The sequence below is a fragment of the Varroa destructor genome, unplaced genomic scaffold (genome assembly GCF_002443255.2).
Source record: "Varroa destructor unplaced genomic scaffold, Vdes_3.0 BEIS01000007.1, whole genome shotgun sequence".
NCBI classification, from domain to species: domain Eukaryota; kingdom Metazoa; phylum Arthropoda; class Arachnida; order Mesostigmata; family Varroidae; genus Varroa; species Varroa destructor.
The window spans coordinates 15,626,506-15,644,122 of record NW_019211460.1 but is presented as its reverse complement, the minus strand read 5'-3'; the positions used below and the strand labels follow the sequence as shown (position 1 = coordinate 15,644,122).

At 41.5% G+C, this 17,617-nt stretch overlaps 1 protein-coding gene across 6 annotated transcripts in view; it reads left to right on the top strand.

The window, feature by feature from the left end:
- LOC111255001 (uncharacterized) overlaps positions 1 to 17,617 on the top strand; it is a 123,460-nt gene that overhangs the window by 38,534 nt on the left and 67,309 nt on the right. Inside the window, exon 1 of one of the 6 annotated variants that reach the window (XM_022816578.2) lies at positions 2,154 to 2,370. The exons of the other annotated variants lie outside the window; for them this stretch is intronic. Coding sequence (XP_022672313.1) covers positions 2,207 to 2,370 — 164 coding nt within the window. The 5' untranslated portion in view covers positions 2,154 to 2,206. Of the gene's footprint in view, positions 1 to 2,153; positions 2,371 to 17,617 lie in introns of those variants that run through there. 6 annotated transcript variants of the gene reach the window in all.

Sequence of the window (17,617 nt, the reverse complement as noted above, 5' to 3'; positions counted from 1 at the left end):
TGTGTTCGAAGTAGACAAAGCGCGGCTACGTACACGTACGCTTACTGGTGATGCCATTTTACTGATGAGATGACAACGCTTCGCTCCCAAAGCCTGCTACCCATTCTAGTGTGCAACAATATATACATACAGCGTCTACTTTAAATGGGCCTAGTGAATAAATAGGTCCGTTTCCCGCTGCGATTCAAACCAACATGTTGGTACTATTACAAAACACGATCGCTTGAATCCGCTATAGGCGATTAAATTCTGCATGTTTGTAACGCGGCTAGCATTTAGTTATTGGCTAAGAAAACATCTATCCGAAGATTTGATTTCGGCCATACTGGGCACAATTTTATTGAGAAGGATATTGACAAGTGACGAACATAGATAGCACTTATAGCTATCGGAAGATCACAGACTTTATAGAAGGTATGAGGGGTAGCAACGTCATATGTGTCATTACTGATCGTCGTTCGCGTGTTTTGGTTACTCCTCCGCGGGAAAATAATTTTGATATCACATGCGAAAGATGTATAATTCGTAAAAAAAAAAAACTTTCTTTTTTCTATCTTGTTCCTGGCATTCGATAATCGCCTTCAAGTACATCTAGCCGGCAGAGAATTGAGACGCTTTAGAGCTCTTTCACGCTTGGGGGCCCTGGGGGGACTACCTGCCCGCTTCACTCTTATCTTTCATTATCACATTTGCTGTCTTGATACATTTTCATTATTGCTCAGTACATTTTCCAACTAACGACGCTTCGAATCGTTTGTATCCGCCATATCTCCGTAGGATAGATTTGAATTCCATTAGAGCAGCGAGATAACTTCCCTCGTTCTAGTTGACACATTTCGGTAGGGCAGGTAAGAATATGAAATTGGGTTTTATGCGACAGAACTTCATTCCATGAAGTTCTTTTGTAGATTGACGTTAATTAATGTGTCATGAATCAACACGAACATTTTGAGCATAGGCACTATCCGTTTCAGTTGGATTAACAAGAAGTCGATTATATATACCCTTTGCAATAATTTCACCTAGTCCTTTATTGGAATCGTTTATGCGGACAAGAAGTGTTCTAGCTAGTTTATTAGAACTTAATCGAATACAAGTTCTTTCGAGGTGTCTACCAATAACAAAAAATAGTGTTTTTCAACCAACTTGAAAATATAAAGACCTCAACAAAGTCATCTTAAAACAATTACCACCACACATTTAGGGCCTATCATGGTTCCGATTTTGGCATATAATAGCTAATGTAAGTGACTGAATATTGCGTAAATTAACAATTAGTGTTTAACCTGCCCAGAAGTTGTTCTGGTCATTAAATCCGTCAAAGAAAAACAAAAATTTATGTTTCAAGTTGAATCATCGACTTCTTATCGACGTATTGCCCCGTGCTGAGTATAACTATCACTGATAGTTATTGTTAGCGAGAAACGTTAGAGAGATGTTCAGTCATCTCATCGGTCAGATAACAGTTTATCTCGGACGAGACATCGTCAGTAGCGAGACTCGATTGGTCCAGTCGGTTCGCAGACGTCACGCTCGTACGCACCTCGTTGGCCTTCTTCGAGATTCTTGGCCAATTTTCATTTGTTCTCAAGCGAGAAAGATTAGCCTTTATCCAGTCCCCTGAACGGAAGCTTACGAGGTACCAACAGCTCAGATAAAACCAAAGCCTTCGCAAAATAGGATCAGCCGGCCGTGAGGGTGACGTTGTTGTATCGAATTCCATTAAAACGTAACACAGAAAGAGTAATAATAATCGTGGTCGGACAAAGGAGCAGAGAGGACAACGCTATGTTAGCAATGTTATTGTTGTTTGTCGATGGTTGATGATGCGCTAATGGTGGTTGCTGTGTTTATAACCGATCGATCCCCTGCCACCAATTGCTTTACAATATGTAGTAAAGAATAACATATAATAATTCAGCTACCTTTCACTCTTGCTCAATTTCTCTCTTTGTTGTTGACGTTCTTATCGCTCACATGTCGCGCCGCGTGCCCCTTTTTAAACATCTAGTGTAGTCGGCTCTCAGGCGGCTAGTAAGCGTCGGAAACGTCTATGTGATCGATCATGCGCTAGGCGCAGTCAAAACATAATGTAGATTTGGGCAGTCGCATTCAACAAATAAGCTCTTGGAAAGCAGACAGGTGTTCGATTTAAACTGTGCCATTTCTGCAGTTTGTGTATGAGAAAAGGAAAAATAAAACGTTAATGTTTTCAATTCGACGTCACGATTGCACCCGTGAAACCTTCAGCTTGCGTCCTCATGAAGTTGTGGTGTATTTAAGTAACATGTCAGTATACGCCGTGAGGCGTATTAACAAAAAATCACTTTGCTGCCTACACAGAGGACTGGAACATATTTGTGACGCCACGTAAGTAAGTTCTTGAGTCGTAAAATGTTTTGTAGGCAGCGCTGGTAGACGTTGTGAGATTCTCCAAATATGTATTGGTCCTAAACGCGTTTACCTTCCTCCTGAACTCAACCGAACAAACATCCTTTTTCATCGTTAGCTTTGTCTCCTTTAGAGATCATCAGTAGTCGATGTATTTAAAGCGGCCTTAAGGGTTGAGGCGGATTTGACGAACTCCGTTTACGGCCCATGCTTCATTTTGCGTTTCAGAAGCCTTATTCTCACTAGGCCTAGCCTAGCTCCATATTACTTTTCAGCATTTTACGAGCATACTATTGGCACCGAATAAGGACATGTTAGAGTGCACTTTGGGGTCATAACGGTACCTGAGTCCAGCTGTGGTGATCATGCGCATAACGTTCGATGCCTTAGTTAGCAATGTTACTCTTCAACATTTATCGCGCTTTGAATCTGTTATAAACCAGAAAACGTTAGTTTAACGGGTGATGTCCAGCTTAGAAGTAGCTGTTAGACCTGTGGAAATCGTAGCGTTATCGACAATAGCAGGCGCGACCGCAAAAAAGGAGTAAAGTAAAATATAAGTTTGTCCGTTGTTGTTGTTGGTAATGGCTATTGAATGATCCGATGGTATTTTGGCCTACGTGTGTTTGTAGTCGTAAGTACCTTTATCAGTGCGTTTGGCGTCATCTTATTACGATTTTATTATGATGTGTATAATAAATAACAAGGTAGCTGTTGTGGTCAAATTAATAGCGAAAAATATAGAAAATCTCCTGTTTCAATATTTTAGTGAGGAAAGCATATTTTTGCCCTAAGCGCTCGCATTGTCGCTACCGGGAAGACACACAATCATGGGCCTGGAATAAGGATGGTAGAATCAGATGATTCGAGTAGGTTCCAAAATGTCCTAAGCATGCATATCTGTTCTTCGGTGAGAATCGTTGGCACATTTTTAAAATGCACCTCTTTTACACGCTTTATGTGATTGTTACTCGGAAGGCCCAATGTCAGGCCCTACAAACGTCGATCCTAAATTTAACAATAAAGGCAGCAAGTTCATGAAATAATTATACTACCTGATACTTATATCCTTGTTTACGTATACAACTGTTTGTAGCAAACCTAATTACGTCTTTCTGGCCTAACTCGTTCAAAGCAGAATGCATTATAGGACGTATCAAAGAAGTATCAATATCGCTAAATTGAAGCGTTATGCGTTATGAGAATGCTAGCGTTAAATTGAATTCCCCCATTCGGTCTCTTCTAAAAAAATTAGGGTGTTACGTACCGAAGCCCTGAAGCAGCAATAACATTACGACCATACTGTTGGACATGTCATGAAAACTCAGAGAAATCAAACTCAAAGGAAAAAAAAAAAGCCGATTATGGTTATTGATTATTAGTTTTCCTTTTATCCTTGTCAATGACAGCATTTGACAAATTCCCGAAGATTTTGCCTTCCCTTTAGAAAGCCATTATATATATATTGCACGAAGATTATAATGTGGTCAATCCTGTCTCCGGTCAACTTTTTCATTGTATCATTTATACTATCGTGTACAATTACGCCTCCGTAGAATAGTTTTTGGTAAACCAAAATGATATTGCTTTTTATATTATTTGCTGTCGTTATTAATTTTGTCAGCCAACAGCTAACGTATGTCGTCAGACCACAGATTTTTCATCACCTTTAATAGTGGATCGCGAAGATCACGGCTCGTTGTCCTTCGTAACGTATCGCCTTCATCCCGTAGTATTTACACGAAGTAGGCGATTTGGTTGACGGTTCTATTGGTGCTGCTTATTGAGGTTGGCCTTTTCATTATTGTTGTTGTCCTCGTACTTATGATAGCAAACAATCGATTTCTCTTTCCGATAGGACACTTAGGTACATTGATCTCCCCTCTCTCGAATGTTGTTTTCGGTGTAGAGATTCAACGGCACGTACACCTTTCCGGCCACAATTATTGTTTTCGACACGTGATTTTCAGGCAGGATTCACGCTTCATGTATTTATACGTTGTGTGTTTGTGCGTTTTGTATCGGTGGAGCGTTCTTAGTACGTGAGTCGGAAGAAAGCAAGCGCGAAATAGATAGAAATAGCAAGAGCGCAACCAGCTAGAGCACGATATGGACGCCGGGAACTGCGTGAATAGCGTACACACTTAGATATGCTTAGAGCATAGACGAGCGTGAGGTAGAGGAACCTATTAGAGAATCACCATTAATCGATTAAAGATAGATTTCTTATGCCTATTCCTACGTTTGCTATGGTTTACGCCGATCAGTGCAGCAGCGCATTGCTTTAAGCCGGATGGCCATTTGCCGTCGTAAACAACAACTGGATGTAACTACATCGATACAATAAATCAACAGTTGTTTCAGAAACAGCGACGACGACGACGGATTACTTGACACAACGATAACGAAAAACGGAGTTAAAAAATAGATCAGAGAAAAAAATTTACATCATCAGCAATCAAGCAGTGATCAAAGCGTATTGTAACCCCCGTTGTTGTTGCCGTTCAAACTTACTTCGCTTTTGTCGTTAGCTGCCGTTTGACGCGGATGATAACGCGCGAGAGCAGCGTCTGCGTCCGAGGCGATGTAGGTTCGTGCAATATATCTTCGTCGAGGGCGATACGCAGAGTGCACGAGACCAGCCCAATAGGCAGATACGCAACGAACAAACAATGGATTCACGTATAATAACTGATAACGGAGTTTAGCAATATAAGCGGTCGCTATCTGATGGTCGTCATGGTAGGACAGCCCTGTTCTATGGGCCAATGACGCGGTGCTCCTCAGTAGCTGTTTTTAATATCCGCTCATTAACTTACGATCAATGAGTATACGTTCTGATTATAACAATCATATAGCGACATAGGCGTTTTTGGTAAATGTTCTAGAAAGCAGTTTGAGTTTGTCAAAGCTTCGAACCCGCTTACTCTCAGTTAAGTAAACGCATGCACTTCCTCTCCGAAGTGTCCCCTTCAGCGTTTACTGCAGCGTGTGGTTTCACCGTCGCTTCTCGTATTAATGAACAGATGAAGCCTTGACAGAAATTGCATATGAGCCACGCTTGTTATAACGCATGCATCTAGAACGTACTTCCGCACTATGGACGATAGAGTCCTCTCCGACATGCATTATAAACGATGGTGTTAATATTCAACATTTGAACCATTAAAATCAGTAAGTCAAGCTGTTCTGGTTTAGAACAGCTCATAGCATACATAGCTACATTCATAGGGTTGTACTCCACGTTCTACTTCAACTAATGTTTTACTGGATAACACCTATAGCAAAGCTTCCTTGGCACGTCTGTTCTCAGCCAAGTCAGTCTCATTGGTGATGTTTTTGTTCTCGCAGAAGTGAACGAAAGGAAGACAGACACCACTGTCGAAGTCTTTATTTCCGCACCCGTTTCCTCCATCTTTCTCTATTCAGCGGACTTTCAGCTGTGGTCTCTTTGTTCGGGTTCTCTTTGAACGGAGTCAAATTGTTGTTGAAGTTGTTGACGTCTTTCGATTCTTCAGCGGTTTTTGTCAATCAGCTGTATCGTGTGTGTGCCCACTTCCGGAAAACGTTCGATCATCTGCTACAGGGAGATTGCAATAAGGAATAAGGGCCCTATTCGTTGGCAAAATTGCTCTTGCACTTATACGTTCCTGGATGTTGTCTATTTACTGAATATGGAATACAACAGCAACAACAGGACGACAGTGGCTGCAAACGTATTTCTATGTTTAGCCATGTTTACTTTGTAAAAGTAGAACAGTTCCGCTGTAATGCCCAATCCTGAGACTAAGTGACACGTTGTTACCCAATAACGCATTCTATTTCTATTGGCCTGCAAGTCCGATTTCATCCATATGGCGCCTTGGCGAATAGGACGTGCTGCATCGGATATCTTGCTAGTTGGGCTATGTATAGTTAACAAGAAGACGGTGACTGCGATTAGCAGAAGGCTGCAAAAATTATATGTAAAAAAAATTAAGCTTAATGAATTTGTGCAGACACGCAATGATCATCTTGCATTATTTTTTAATCCAACGGGCTGCCACCTTCATTTTTGTTATTGGTGCATTATTAAGCATTGCTAAAGCTCAAATCGACTATCCGTCTGTATTAAATTTCATGCGGAATTTATAATAGGCCACAGCACCTATTCATAAGACAATGACATCTCTTACGTTGACTATCCATAAACAGCGTCTAAGAAGACAGCGTCTAAAATCTTCATTTTCAAAACTTTACGCTCAATGGGGAGTTCAGATTTTCTCCTCGTCATAGTGTTTAATAAGGTTTATGATTAACAACATTGCATTTTGGCGCAATAGTCGCAAGACTATATGCGTTATCGGTTCTTACCTATTTTTTATTGCTACACACAAAAAAAAAAAACGAAAAATCTGATATACCTTTTCTATTCAGTAAAAAAAAAATGGCAGTTGTTCCCCTTTTTGTGGCGAGCTTCGATTTTAAAAGAAACCGCCACTTCTGGACCAGGACTTCTCGTCTTTACTCTGTCCTCGTGCCTCTGTTTAACAGTTGGTGTCGACGATTGCTGCTGCTGCTAGCTAACAGCTTCCACCCTCAGTCGGCAATTTGACAGCTTTTCCCGAATGAAATAACCTTCGCATCTTTCCATAAGTCATACCTGTCTATTCAGTGACACAACAGTACTTACTGTGGCGGCTCTCGGAATCTAGGCGAAATGAAAGCAAGAAAATTCAACGAATTTTCTTTCGTATTTTCCACCACTAAAACACCGACTGACAACGAACGTAGTTATTTAGCCGTCTAGCTATCTAATCAGCCCGGATCGCCCATCTCGTGTTGGTCGGTTCCGCCGCTCTGGAGCACACCTATGCGCTTTGCTTCCAGCTCATCAGTTCTTTAAACTTGCACCATTATTTCGTCCCACATTCGCTTTTCGTTCAACTGCACACTGTGTTGCTCTCATTCTAAGTGGCTGTTGTGATAGCTGGTTGTCTGCCTCACGCGTCGCCTCGTCAGTGGTTAATGGGTCTAATACCCATCTTTGTAGGACCTGCAAAGCTGCCCTGGGTTCGGTCCGTTTCAACTACTCAGTTTCAATCAGAACTTCACAATTAGATTAACTGCTAGTGGTGCCTGATACGTTCGACTAGATGACTCACATTCGTTATTGCGGTGCACCTTCGGGGACTATTCGAAGCCATAAGGGACTGTTTAAATTCGTCCGCCTCCTTTGTTCGCCTTTCTGGCGGTGTATCTTTTTCTACCGAATGCCAATCAATAATAATCCTTCTCTTTAGATTATTTCGAAACTATGGGATGCAACAAACTCAATTGGTTTTCACTTATCAGCCCAAATGGTAAGGCATTTTGATTGTCGTTGTACCCGTCCATTGAGTCCGGTCATTATTGTCATACTTTAACCGTGCACTTCACGATACTACTGTCGTAATCCATGATGAGGTAGCGTTCATCCGCTTCATTCTCACAGAACCTCCGTGGGACGGAGGCTGAAGGTGCTTAGCCTTATCGTAAGTATCCAAGTTTGCTGCCGATGTGAAGCGTGTGTTCCGCGACATTCGGCCTGACGCACATAGAGATTGTACCAAAGTATTCCATGTGGCCGAAACCCATTCACAATAATGTCACCGTACAAAAGTTTGTCGTATTCCGCACAAGGACCATTTAAAAGACTGTGGCTCCCAGAGTCTACGAATATGTATTCAAAATGCAATTCAGGCTGCGATAATAATTCCTACACGTCGGGGTGCTACTATTGTTGATAAGTTAAGGGGAACTAAATGCTCAGCATCCCTTGTGGACTCGCATTTTCTATATCTCTGCAGAATTTCTGGCAACGCTTTGAATTTCAGGTTTCACTAGCTGCGATAAAACCCCATCGCTTTAAGAAAAGGCAAGCTTTCCAGCGGACCTGGCGCTGACATTTTTTTCTGGTGTCACCAGTTAAATGGTTACTTTTCTCATTGCTTGCCTGCGGTACCTCCGCAACACTCCTGGATAACATCTTTTGGCATCTGATAAAGCCAGTACTTATCTCATTCATAGGGAATAGGAGGGCCGGCGACCGACTCAGCAACAGGAATGGACTGTGATATTGCGATGATCGTTAGCTTTTTCTCCAGATATCATATCTAAATCATATGTATTCGAAGATAGAAATCTTTAGGTTACAGAAAAAAAAATAAAAGCGCTGGGATTTATACTACAGAACTGTGTTCTAGCGCCAAGTGCACTTTTTATCGTCCAGCTCAGCGTCGACGGATATATTCACTATTGGTAGTTAAACGTTTATAGTTGAATTATTAAACACTACTTACGCACAAATAGCTCGACACTTCTTGGACGCATAAGTAATTACACAAGCCCACGTCGACATTGATGTTAATACTTGTACGTATACAAGTTAGCCAGAGGCCAATAACAAATTGGGACCCATTTCTGGGGACAAACTGTGTCGGGCTTGATTCCGTTTTCTCCCGCAGCAAAGTGGCTTCGTTGTTCTATCCACTCGTTTCCGTGACGGCACAGCGGTACCGTGTTTAGTTTCATTGTCCAAACTTGAGAACATTTGAGGTGATTGCTGTTCGAAACTTAGCCGTCCCCGCAAACCTTAGAGCCAGCTTCAAAGCAACGCCTAAGGATCCATGGTGAATAAGAGTCCCATATTGCCATGCGGCAATGGAGTCTGATCTGTATAATGCATCGATCCTTAGAATAACGGAAATCCGGTATAGTTACACAATTTATTTCGCGCTGGATGGACCAACATGAAACGTCTGAAGTTCGAAGCATCTTCCCCCCGATTCTATTGAACATTGCGACTGCGACGGCCATGGCGCATAGATCAGTTTCCCTACAGGGGTTATATAGTAAAGTAAATTCTATGTACAATTTTTTTTATATTTGCAAGAGAATTCGTTAGCTGTCGGGGAAGTTTGAAAGTCACAATCCTCTTAGTGACAAACGAGACAACCGAGTCGCTGCAACGTGGCCAGCTGCCCTTCGATGCTCACTTTTGCAGAACTTCTGTGTAACCGTTACACAAGTACGAAATCAATGGCAGCATCCTTTTTTGCAGGCGTAATACAAACTTTCCGTTCTATTTTATCTTTTCCGCTTTACAGTCGACTCTGCTCGTCTGCGTTATCGTCGTCTTTTGCTTTTGACTGTGTTGTTCCCTTTGTCATGTTTCCAACCAAGAGACATTTTGTCTACCCACCACGACAATGGCGAGTGCTATTTCAGATCCGAGCAGTCTCTAGGGCTTCCGCTTGATTCCGTAAATGTGCGGGCACAACAGCGCAGTGGCAAGTTGTGCAGACTTTTATCTAAAATGTCGTTGGTATAGTAGCATAGGACGGATGGATTGTCTGCTTAGTGCACCGAAAGCTGCTACTAGCGGCGACGCCAGCAGGCGAATTCACCACAGTCTTGAGCCAAAACTGATGGCCTCTTGCCAGGACGACGGAAGTATCAAGAAAAGGTGGGATAGTACGCAGAAGCGGCAAATGCATAATGTAATATGTTTTTTTCGGCCCGCGGCCTCTTTTTTAAACGAATACGCGCAAACAAACGCGTCCTTACATACGCTTCTTCATGCGATTCCATGCTGTTAACCGACTGGGTCGATTTTACGACTGCCGACCCCCTCCCCCCCGATATGTGATGGTATTCCGTCAAAAAAAAACAATAGGGAAAGTAGTAAATTCATTATTAAGTGGACAAAATAGCAATGATTAAAAGTTATGGCTGAGGATCTAGCGATGAAGCTTTCGGAACTGTTGAGCTCTGAAACTCCCACGCCGCCCCCTACTCGTCAAACTAAAATGAGAATGCTGATGAAGATAATGACAGAAGCGGTCGCAGTGGCTATCGAGGCGAGAGAATACGCTCCGAGGAGTTCGAACGAACTACACGGCAGCACCAATAATCCTGATGGCGGCGGAACAGCTACAGATAGAAGCTGTTATAGGAATCTGGTTTAAAGTTGGAAGTATATCAGTGGCCGAAGCTCCGTTCGGCGACACCTGACCCGTAAGAAGACAGTGCTAGGTAGGCGAGCAACGGACAAACACACAACTGAGCAGAGAAAGGCTTCGAGTATAGATAGGCACGGAGATGAATTATAGAAATAGATAATTATGCTTCTGCGATACATCGAGCTCAGTAAGATCTGGAAAATATTTTGTCAGTTCAAGGTGCCGCCATATGAAAATTATAATAATGTATATATTTGACCTAATTGGTTGATGTTGTTTTTTTTTTTGTCGAATATTTGTGAACTATAGTTGTTAGCTAACTTGTCAACATCTTTGTCTAGGCGTATGCTGCTAATACAGAAAGTATTGACTGTGAATGTAGAATTTGTTTCCCTCTTTAAACGAAACGACGTTTAAATGATCGCGTCCCATGAAACATCGATCTAAATGTAAATACTGAAAAAAAAAGACGAAATATGCTTTATTTAGAAATCAGTTGTTTACGAAACGAAAGCCTTCAAACGGGATTCAACCTACGCAGTTGGGCAGCTTCACTTTTGTAAAGATTACGAAGTAATCTCGCGTTATTTAGACCATCATTAAATCTAACAGAAAATAAGAAAGATATAAGCTTTATCGTTACTTTTTTTTCAAGCGGCAGTAGGGATCGTTTCAGGTTGTTTATGTCCACTGTTAATAATCGGCCGCGTTCTAGTTTTTTCGGTCTGATAGAGGAAATTTAAACACTTGGTTGAAAATTAGGTTGGACAATGCAGAAATGCTCTACTGCTATCTAAGTGACTGTACCCCAAAATCTCTTATTGGCTCAACATGAGGCCATGCGCATCGCGCGTCTCAAACTTTCGTCTCAAACGACTTGACGCTCAATGACCATAAAGTTGAATCACGATAGAATAGCTTTTTCTATGACGCCAATGCAAAAACGCTAATAAATGTATAAATCAAGCGCATAGTTATCGTACGAGGAGAATGGCTGGCTAGTCATCAAAACAACGTGTGATTTTATGAAGCTCAGCTAATCTGATTATTCTTGTTAGGCACTCTGATAGCGACCAGGCTCGTAAGCTTTACGGCCATGAATAGTTTTCCAGCTATTTTTGTAGGCCAAGTTCATTGAGCTAGAAACGCACCTCAGACGTCTTAGGTTATCGCAGAAAACTGTCAGACGAAGTATTATTAATACTGTTATCATAACTAGTAGCATTACCACATATTCTCAAATTTATATTTTTATACACCGTTCTCGGTTTCAGCAGTAAGAAGCGTCTTCGCTCAGACGTTAGTCAATATATTCATTTTATAGAGTGTGTAACATAAACAACAGACGGGCTATCATAACTCCATTCCTAAGGCGATTTTACCGCTGGGCTCTGGTTTCCTGTTTTCGCCCATCGGCCTTTTTTCTATCGTTACACATGGTCAACATTACTTCACGCTTGGCCAGACCGTCTGAACGGTGGGTCGCGCCTAAACTGTTTTGTTGGCTCACGCTGTTTCGACGGTTCTCGAGTTGTCGTTCTTCTCCAGCAGCAGGAGAGAAGCTTTGACCAGAAACGACTGTAGCACAATTGACAGAAGTCGTTGGCCAGAACCAGAACACTCTGCTCAGAGTCTTCATTTTATCATATATTTTTTATTCTTTGTCTTTTGTCACTTCTTCGCAAATGACGCTTGAAAAACAGCCAACGTTGAAGTTCACTTTACAAAATGCAGTCGACGTCAACATAATTCAACGTTAGCATAAAGCAAGCGCTCACCATTAGTTGTCGAAGGGTCCATTAGCTTTATTGGTTTGACGAACAACGTCGATCCTTGGTCCGTTGGGCACGATATAAGTTTAAGTCTTATTGGCATTTATGATCGTAAGGCGAGTAACTACTTAAAGTTATGAATCAAAAATATCTCAGTCCCTTGCTTGCTTTCGCTTACAGGTACCCTTTGCGCATTAGAGGCCTATTCGAAGCTTAGACAACTTCCGGTCCTTACGGATGCCTCCATTTGTGTATGGCAACGTTTACTTTAGTCGTACGAATTACACATAAACGTTAGCAGAATTTGGCCATCCACCAGGATCTGACAGCGTCACCAGATCAGCTTCCTTTTTTGTTTCGGTACTCCTGACACGTCACCGCTGCCGCATGGTAGTGGAGGCCGCTGCGTGATGAACGGCAACCGTAGCATATACCGGTGCATCCGAGCGTACGTTTGTGTCAGTATCATATGTCAATACCTGTGTAAATTTGTTGTAGGGAACCAATTTTAGTCACTGAGTTGTTGGGGGGATGCTCCTCAATACCCAGATCGCCAGAAGCACACCATCCCGGTACTGCCGTGCAATGTCCAGTCAGTAGAGACATTACGTGTTATAATTGTGACTGTTAAACGGGCAATGCTGTAGTGCGAGCAGTTTCGAAAACTTTCCACTTGTTCAGACCCGAAAAATTGAACATGAAGTTTATTGGTAGCGCTGTCATGTTGCTTCTAGTACGCTCGCCGCCTTTCCCAGGATGTGCGTACTATGTGCGACCCGAAACGGTCAAAGCTCTTAGCCTTCCCGGGTAATGGAAGCTATTTAGAGTGCCGTTGCTACTCGCCCAGACGAACCTCGACTTCACCAGAGAGGGACATAAGGGCTTCGCTGATTGATTTTAAACACAGATACCAGCTACCTACGTAATAAAATCTCACTCTATTCTTGTCGCATAGAAAAAATTGATCAAACGCCGCTAGACAGATCAAAAATAGAACACCGAATTATACAGCAGAATCGGCTTCTATTGTCAGTGTAGCTATAACTGTTTTACCAATTGCTAATATAACTACGTCATAAAGAGATCATATGGGACCAACAACACGAAGGATCTGAGGAAAGAAGCAAGGAACGAGCCAATGGGGGAAAAAAATAGCGAAAATACTAGGCCCAATAAAAACGATTTTGATACCAGTCATTATTAGATTAGGCCAGAGAAAAAAAAAAACATTACTGCCTTATTTAGACCAACGGGCGAGCTACGACGAGTGGCCAATAGGTCGATATAAGAAAACAGCTGATGAATGCGGAATTAGCATGCGTTTTCGAGGAAAAAGACGGTATCGTTTGGTGGAAATAGCGTCACTTGGTAGTTTCTTCTTTCAAGCGTTGTTTCTAGTTCTGATTTCGTTCTGGTGATTTACAATATGGCATCAAGCTGGCAAAATCACACATTGTTGGAAAAGGTGGCTGGATATATCAGATGCTACCGAATTCAAGTCAGAGAAACAGGTGTGCTGATTCATTTTTGGTAGCACAGTCAAAATGTACAATAAATGATCGTATGAAACAAGGAAGCCGTGCCAGATCTAGTATTTTTGTTGTTCGATCTGTCTAACGTTGTTATGATTGTTACTACGGTTGTTACTATTATGGTTGTATGTGCGAACCTAAAACACGGGTAGCAGAGAGTCCCTTCGTTCCTTAAAAAATTCTACGGTCAACAGTTCATTTCAACGACATTTATTTTACCGCGTTCATCGTGCCAGCACCATATTCCTTCTTGTTACAGACTGGTCAGCTGTCATAGACAAATAGATACGTGATGCATCAGCTTTATCATTCATTTTTCATTACAGCTTTGATAGTTATTAGTAACTATCGTGCTATAGTGTTACTATAGTGCTATAATATGAATATATCTCTCCTCTGCGCCAGGCTCAACTAGTCACAACGCATGCATATCTTAATAGTTGTTTAAAGTCAACACCGTCGAAATCGGTCGGCATTACATGGCCGATAACATGCTTGGCGCAAAAATCACGACATCACCGACACCTCCGAACTTCCCTAGTGAGCAAGAACTTCAATAGAGATTCTATTTTGGTGACACGGTATGCAAAAAGCTGGTCATAGTTGACTGATGCGATGTGGGCCTGATTTCTTCGACAATCAGTCGAGAGGGGGCCAGGAGTTTACTTTTAGCAGCAGTAACGACGGAAGTAACACGACTACGGCTGTACCACGCAAAAAAAAGGTTCATCTCGATAGCTCAAACATACAACGAAGTAGGACGTAGATATTCATGATGTTTGAAGATAAAGCGAAGGTATATAGCATAGCTTTACGTACTACCACCTGACTCGAATAGCAGAAAAAATCTACGGAACTAAACGTTAACGAAGAAGATCTTACCAACAAAGCAGCTCGATAGAATGAGTTCAGACAGATTTCATCGTCACTTGACAGTCTTAGCAGAAGCAATGCAAACAAACACACAGGTGTACTGCGTTGACAACAAACAAACGATGCAAAATCGCTTATCTGTTGTTTCTGTCACCTTACTGCTACTACAGTAAACCTGCTGGATTCGGAGCTGTTGTCGGTCAACGTCGATAGCAATCGGCTTCAAATACTATGAATCTTTCTTTCGATTTGGCGCTATCTCAAACGAGAGGGAAGGTACGCCGCGAAGTATTGAAGTATCTGTATGCACTAACGCGGATCGAACGAGGATTGGCAGGTGCTTTGCGGTGATCTTCTGCCTTGGATCCTGGCGGCAATTGACGAATCAGTGGAATCCATAAATATCTCGAGATACATATGTGTATATATATATATATACACATACAAATATATATGTCATGTAATACTATGAATAAACCAAATGTTACTTAGTTTAAATAGCATCTATATCTAATGATAGTAGAATAATTTCTGGCTATTTATGCGGACAAGCTATATGATGGCGAAAGCTACTGATTGAGGTATATACATTTTAACTGGGCAAAGCAAATAAGAGAAATTTATGACCTTTAATCTGTCCCTTACTGCCAACGTTGAAACAGCTAAGCAGTGCTGATAAAATACGTTATTATCATATGAGAAAGTCACTCACACTTGGTACATTGACCGTTTATTCGATTAACAAACACGTATAGCGACAAAAATAGGTGTGACCAATTAGCAGGAGTCTATAATTCTCACTAGTCAAAACGCCATTTACCTACCTAAACAACAAAGATTAAGGTTCAAATTGGTCCAGTGAACGTAGGCACGCACTATTAGAGTGACCTTCTATGACCGATATACAGGTCCATTGCTTCAGCTAGTGCTCATCATCCGAGACATCAAGCTCAGAATACAAAAATAAACATTTACGAAACGCCTCTTAACACCTGTTCATTGTTGAAACGGTTTGGAACACGCTGAAAAAACTGTTAGAGAATAATTGATTTACATCTACCACCAGCAAAATCGCCGAAGACTTTTTTCGCACTGGATGTTATCTGCTTCGTTAGACCGCGTCAAAACCAACCGTTTGTCTGATAGCCTTCTGTCTAACGCGCAGGCCAAATATAGACCAAGAGATATACCTGACTGTCCATACCAACTTCACCTGTAAAGCCATGAGATAGAAATCCAAGCTATGTTGATTTATCAAATTCATGTCTGTTCCGGCTCTGCCTCATGAAAAGTTGATCGTGAGTTCAGATCAAGATACGGAGCTCACTGTAATTTAGGAAAATTTTAAGCCGAATACGAACAGGAAGACGACGCGGAGAAATTTTACTTAAAAATGACGCTCGGAGCAATAACATAAATCGATCTATTTTCTGAACGAAGCACAGCAAGATAGCTATTGACGAGAAGTCCGAGAAGTATCTGGAGCGATGCTGGAAGCTCGTCTAATTCGTTCTATTTAGTCATCCTGACGTGCATCGTTTGCTTAAATGAAGCGTTAGCTGAAGAGCAAAGTTTGTCGGGCAATTGCCACGCATGAGTGCATCTACTCAGGACAATGCGGTCATCATAAGCTGTCTTCGAGAAGCTAATGGCTCTCACAGGTTCAAACCAGTGTAGAAAACACAAAAGAAGAGGAAGTCTTCAGCTCGAAGATTTTTATAAATCCACAAAACGATTTCGGTTAGCTATGTTTTAGCTTCTAACCAATTAGGGCGATCAATAGGTCCTTACTAGCGTAACATCTTTCAGCTGTTCCCTTTCTTTTATAATATTGAAGCACTATTATACTTTGCTGCCAATTTCTCTCAGCAATAGCCTGTCAAGCGAAACAACAAACACGAGTTACAGAATTCGTTAGAGACCCGGTAAACTAATTTGTACAATATCAAAGAGCAGATTGACAAAAGACCTTATAGTAAAAAGACCAACTTCGCGATGCTACCTCATTTCGCTATTGAATCATAATTGTTTGTATAGCATATCCAGTTGGCGAGGCTTGAATCAGCAACTCGTGACTGTTTTCAACCACAGGTCGAAGCTCTCAGATCAATTGCGTTCACCATTGCCTAAGACAGTACATACTATAATCACAAAACTAATTTGACTTATTACCGCTCAATAAAAATTAATAATAAAAAAAAATAAATAACTGACCTACCTCGCTACTTCACTATAATAAGCAAAGAGTGATCGTCATTAGTTGGAACGGCCCATTAGACCAACTCGCCCTTGTGCAACGGTACGCCCCAGCTGATGCTCTGACACGAAACATATTTTCAATAGCACCCTCAGTAAATTTTTTTAAAAAGTTCGTTTCGCTTTTAGGTGCGGTCGTTTTGTAATAATAAATCGAAAAAATAAATAAAATTCACGACTTGGCTGTACGATAATATTTTGCTGTTTAAATAATTACATTTCGACTAATAACAAAAACTTTCAAATTTCGGAAGCCATTTTAGAACTGATGCTTATCTGAAATATGTTATTATATTTGTTTAGTTATGAATAGTACTGCTAAAATCAATCGCTTGAACGTGCTTTGTCATCCGTTTCAGCGAGCAATACGGCCCACTTGAAACAGTGGGACGTAATGGAATTAATATGTACCCAGTATGATTCTTCGTTCACTCACTCGCGTTGGAAGACGCCAATATCGGTCTGCAGCTGTTGTTTCGAGGTACGTTCGAACAGTTGTACAACCCTGTCAAATACCGACAAAGCCGACTTGTCAGAAGGTTCACTTCGTTGTTTCGGTCAAAATTCGTGCCGGGCGGGGCGAGGCGGGGGGTCTCATGCTGACCTCAGATTCGTATGTGGCTCACTGCTGTTCGACGTACGTGGGCAAACGGTCGAATACAAGGTCGTTTAGGTTGAAACTGAAGAATGAGTATTGCATGTACTATAACTAACGCAGGCGTATCTGCTAGTTCGCTTTATTCAACTTAGGCATCTGAACTTTGAAACGTAGATTACGTTACTGTTTTTCGTACGAACGTAGATTCATGTT